This window comes from Loa loa, assembly GCF_000183805.2.
Source record: "Loa loa unplaced genomic scaffold supercont3.213, whole genome shotgun sequence".
Taxonomy (NCBI): Eukaryota; Metazoa; Nematoda; class Chromadorea; order Rhabditida; family Onchocercidae; genus Loa; species Loa loa.
In genome coordinates, this window is record NW_018108393.1 from 68612 (window position 1) to 74409 (window position 5798).

The 5798-nt window shown below is 21.9% G+C and overlaps 1 protein-coding gene across 1 annotated transcript in view; it reads left to right on the forward strand.

Moving 5' to 3' along the window:
- Nucleotides 1-2985: 2985 nt before the first annotated feature.
- LOAG_12021 (hypothetical protein) overlaps nucleotides 2986-5798 on the forward strand; it is a gene marked incomplete at both ends in the record, with an annotated part of 3504 nt that continues 691 nt past the window's right edge. The window contains 6 exons of the mRNA XM_020448463.1: nucleotides 2986-3004; nucleotides 3945-4123; nucleotides 4426-4515; nucleotides 4926-5055; nucleotides 5173-5247; nucleotides 5644-5755. Of these exons, the coding sequence (XP_020301396.1) occupies nucleotides 2986-3004; nucleotides 3945-4123; nucleotides 4426-4515; nucleotides 4926-5055; nucleotides 5173-5247; nucleotides 5644-5755 (605 nt within the window). The remainder of the gene's footprint in view (nucleotides 3005-3944; nucleotides 4124-4425; nucleotides 4516-4925; nucleotides 5056-5172; nucleotides 5248-5643; nucleotides 5756-5798) is intronic.

Here is a 5798-nt window from a genome sequence, read left to right on the forward strand (position 1 = left end):
TCTTTTTTTTTTTTGCCTCAATTAACAAAGTAAATAAAAAGTGTCAATTTAATTATTCAATTCATTTTTTATTTCTTTATTTCTATAACGAACAACATTGTAATAATAATGATGCAATATTTGCAAAAATGTAATATGAAACTATTGTTTATTACTTTCGGTAAGTCTTTTCCAATATTTATATCATTCATTTTTCATACTGTAATGGTAGAAATCATTCTAGTAATAACATATGATTAGTATTATGATTAGTAATTGATAATTATAAGTTATTAATTTAATTTACCTTTCACATTTACCGTAACATTTATGAAAATTATCTCAAACCGAATTCAAAATTTTCAATAATAACTAATAAAACTTTTATTTAATATATTTTATAACTAGAAAAAAGTTAATAGCAATTTATTTGTATTATTCAACAATACGATAATTAAAATAATTTTTTAATTACTGTAACTTTAATTTGCAATTTTTTTCCGATATTAAGCATTTAATTGAAATTAATAAATTAATTATGAATTGATGAATAAATATGAATGAAAACGTACGAATAAAAAATAGCAAAATGTTTCATCATTATCTTGCATAGAATTTGTCCTCAGATCAAATTTTTGATATTTTAATGGTAAACACCTGCCCTATAATTCGATTCCTTATAAGTGAATTGTTCAGTGAAGCATAGGAAAGGTATGATAAGGCTTATATGATCATTTTTTTGAGGATATAATTAAGTACTTTAATTACTAAGTATTGCATAAATTAATCACATGTATTGGTAATTTTCACACATTAATCTTATGAAGCTTAGAAAGAAAAAAAAATGAATGAAACAATAATGTAAGCAAAAAATAAAATCATATAATCTTCTCTTTGAATTTGCAAATTTTTTTCTATTTATTTTAAAAACTAATGTTGTTTTTACGAAATGTTATAGTAAGATTAGAATTAAGTACCTCATATGGTAATTGAATAATATTTCAATAATGGTATTTGTTAATCATTTCCTATTCTTATAATTCGATTTTATTCACTTAATCGAAATTCCATCATATCTACTTTTTTTTTTGTTAAACTCGAATAATACTCGAATAATCGAATAATGTTAAACTGGAAAAACGTGTTAAACTCGAATAATTGAATAATATTTCAATAATGGTATTTGTTAATCATTTCCTATTCATATAATTCGATTTTATTTACTTGATCAAAATTCCATCATATTACTTTTTTTGTGTTAAACTTGTAAATCATTATAGCATACGATGAAACTTTTTGTCTAAAAAAATAAAATAAAAATAAATTTACAAATTATGAAATTGTTTTGTTGGGAAAATTCAATCATTTCTTTAAAAAATATTTAAAATTTTTTCTTTTTAATAAATTTTAAGAGACAGTAATTTTTTTTTTTCTTTTACAATCCTAATCTTTCATCTTCTTTTTCATTTTTTTTTCTTAGCCAAATTTTGAAAAAATTTATATGAAAAAGGATGGATTTAATGATAGATTCATCTTGCATATTATATTGCCGAACATATCATTCGGTACCTTATTATTAAGTATTTCGATTTTTTTCTTTTTTTTATTAATATTTTTATTTGGTGCCAATATTATGGAAGGGAATATTGGCAAAATAAATGGAAATTACTGGAAGCATTATCAGATATTTCAATTTGTATTTACTTAAAAATTTTTAAAATATTTTTTGGTTCATTTTCTTTGAACTTTTTAAAAATATGTTGGATAATTAAAATTAAACAACTTTACAATTTTATTACGAAATTGAAATCACTCTGTTTAATTACTTGAATTAAATTCCAAATAATTATTTAAATATCTTTTCTTATTTTTTTCTTTTTAAATATTGTTAAATAATATTTAAATATCGTTTTCGGGAAGAAATTTATTGTTGCATTCCTATTCAGTAAAATTATTTATTAACTGTAGAAAATTATATTGTTAAATTATAATTGATCATAATGGCTAGAATTAAAATTATAATTAATTAAAAGCATATTTAATTATTCTATTCGTTGCACACACCCAAAAATTTAATGTGGGATATGTTATCAACTTTTCATATCATATCATTACTATCCCTTAATCATTCTTAATTAATTATCCATTGTTAATTACTACCAGCAGTAATTACTTTCTTATAGATATATTTTCTCACTTATTATTGACATTATTACCAGTTCTTCTCACCTGTAAAAGCGAATAATTACTGTCACTTAATGAATCTCTCATTTCGTATGCTAATTTCTGCTATTAATTTTTGACATTAATTAGTTAACTGCTGTTCATTTCATTTTTTAAAATGGAACAATATCAAATTAGTTCTACTTATTGATAAAAAATTTCAATTCCCATAGTCAATGTGACATTTTATGTGTCAAAAGCTATCAACAAATGCAAAATGATCTCTTATATCAAATATTCTGATAAATTTTTGACATTTGATTGAAGACCGAGAAAAACCGGGAGTTAAAAAAGGAAGAAGGAAAAAAGGAAAGTGTTTCGAGGTAAATATTATATTGAACTTGATTAAGAATGGGAAACATCAGTAAAAGATGATAAGTTTGTCAACAGTATGTCAAACAAAGGTTGCCAGAAACTTTGTGGTGATGATTATTGGACAAACCGGTAATTAAAAATGGCTTTGATGACATTTAATGACATTGACTTGACAGGTGTAAGATGACGATTACTTCTGAAAATTCTTCAAACTATTTTGTGTGAAAAGGTGAAAGAAAAAAAAAACGATAATTTTTTCTTCTTGTTTGATCCCATTTTATCAATTATTTCTTATTGTATGAGCAAAAATTGATTTGTTTAAAATTAGTCGAGAAAAAAAGTTCGACAAAGTTTTTTTTTTTTAAATCAATTTGAAATATTTCTCCCCAACACTATCATTTTATATGTTTTTTGTTTTCTTTTCTTCGTTTTAAATTTAAATTTTTAAAATTTCTCTAAAAGTATGAAATGTTTCGAAAGAAGAATTGTAAAAAATTATTTGTTATATTTGAAAAAAAAAGAAAAATTTGAGATTTTAACGGAAGTTTAAATTCAAAATTTTAATTGCACATTTTACTATTTCTGATTTAATTCTTATTTATATTAAATACTAATGAATTGGAATAAATGAAACAGAAAAGCAAATTTTCAATAAATAAAATTAATCAATTTATTTTTATCGTCTTTAAAATTTTTAATCAATTTAAGGATGCAATTGAAAATACAATGCGAAAATTTAATTACAAAAAAAAAATAAATTTTCAATGAATTTTTTTTTTAAAGTTGTTTACAATTACAATGGACTTATTCTATGATCTTCAATAAAATTTAAAAGCTTAAAGCACGCAATATATGGCTAATAAAATAGATTTCATCTTAAAAGAAGCATTTTAGAAAGTTTGAAGGAAGAAATATTTAAATTACTTTAAAGTAACTACTATGAAATGAGGGATTTTGAAAAATAAAAAGCGAATTCTAAATTTATTGAAATCTATTTAATTTAGCGTAAATTTTTTAACACGTCATTTATCAAATTAGCTTTAAAGTTACTACTATGAAATGAGGGATTTTGAAAAATAAAAAACGAATTTTAAATTTATTTAATTTAGTACAAATTTTTTAACACGTCTATTCATTTATCAAATTAAAATTATGCTTATTTGAAACGGATCCAATTTGTTAAATTTTCGTTTGTGTTATTACCGAAATTTTTATTTGAAATTTTTTAATTTAATAAAAAATTTTACTTCAAAATTGAATTTAAATTCAATGAAGTATTTCCGTGTACTAAATTCAATGTTTTTTTTTTTGAAAAATTTTTGAAATTTACAATTCTTTCCAATATTACTGGAATTAAATTGGAATTCAAATTAAATTTTATCCAATATTTTTTTAAATTATCATAGACAAATTATTGTAAATTTTAGCATGCTTACATCGATATATTGCAAATTTTCCGTTTGCTTTTGCTCATAGTTATCCATTTATACCAACCAATGATGCGACAATTCCATATGGTGGCGGTATTCCAACAGCTATTCATCATTGTTCCGGACAATCAATTATTGATCCAAATGAATACGATTTCGAAAGTATGGCTCTAAAGGTTACTGTTTTTAAAAATTTAATTTCTGAAGTTTTTCTAAAATTTTTAAAACTTTAATTTTATTATTTCAAATTGTAAAAGAAATAATTTTTAACCAAAAATATGTCGTTTTTTTTCTATTTAACAAAATTTGATTATTGTTTCAATATTTTCTAAATTTCAATTTTCATCTTTCTATTCATTGATGATAAATTAAACTATTTCAACTTTACTTTTTAATTATAACCTTTTTTTTCTTTTTGTATATTGAAATTTATTTAAATTTCATACAATTGTATTATTTAATTTAAATGAAATTTTAGGCACTTGGTGGTTTCATTTTGATATTAAATGAGAATGGTGATATTTATTACGTTTCAGAAAATATTGAAACATATCTTGGATTTCATCAGGTAACTCAAAATAAAATTTGTAATATCAAAAAATAAAAATAAAAACAAAAAAAAACTTACTTTAAATTTTCAATCATCATATAAACACGATTTACAATTTTTTAAATTAAAATAAAATTTAACAAATATAAGTCACGTAATTGATAATGATAAATAATAGCTGTACAAAAGCTATCTTTATTATAAGTTTATAAAAATTCTTTATGATGAGCGGAAAGAAAAGACATTGATCAATAGCAACATTATTTTAGCTAATTAATAGTGATTTTCGAGAAGTTGAATGTTAGTTTTCTTTCAAATTAAAAATAATCTCTTTAATCAATTATGCTTGCTTAATTAATTATGCTTATTTCAGCAAAAAAAAAAAAAAAAGGAAAAATGAAACAAATTATCCTCATATATCTTTTCAGTCAGATATTCTTCATCAATCTTTATTTGAAATGATACATTCAGAGGATCGTGAAGATATTAAATTACAGTTAGCCTGGAATTACAATGTTCCACTTCATGTAACCTGTTTACAAGATATCCTTACACATGGTATGCAATTATTTATCATTTGCCATATCATACTAACAATAAAAATTTCATATCAAAATAAAATAATTTATATCAATTTCCTTTTTTTTTTTTTTGACTTTTTAAATTTATTTTCAGGTGGTATGCCTTATTTAGAACGAAATGTTAATGCTCGATTTCGTTGTTTATTGGATAATACTTGCGGATTTCTTGGTTTTTTTTTTCTAAATTTACATTATCTCATACTGTTTCAATTTAAAATTAATTTTAACTTATTTTAATTGGCAAGTAAATTATCTCACATTGAGAGAAATTATTATCCGCAGGTGAATAAACTTAAATTAATCTGTAACTCATTATCTCGTACCGTTTTAATTTGAAATCAAATTCAATTTATTTTAATTAGTAAATGAATTATCTCAGGTTAAGTGAAACTATTATAAACGTAGATGAATACACGTAAATGTATTTTGTAACATTTTGGTATTTAAAAATAAATCATAAAAGTATAAAGATAAAAATATAATTTATTCATTCGTATCAAATTATATGCTATCAATGATTACCTTTTTTTTTTTTTCTTAATTAATTTCTATTTACAGAGGATAGACGTACGTGGAAAATTAATGAGTCTTCACGGTTTACCACATTCATATCTATTGAATAGGGTTGAAAATCGTTCTTCTGGTAATATCGTTCTTGGTTTAGTTGCTATTTGTAGGTATGCATATATCATTTACAGTTTTATCTCATCTAACAGATTT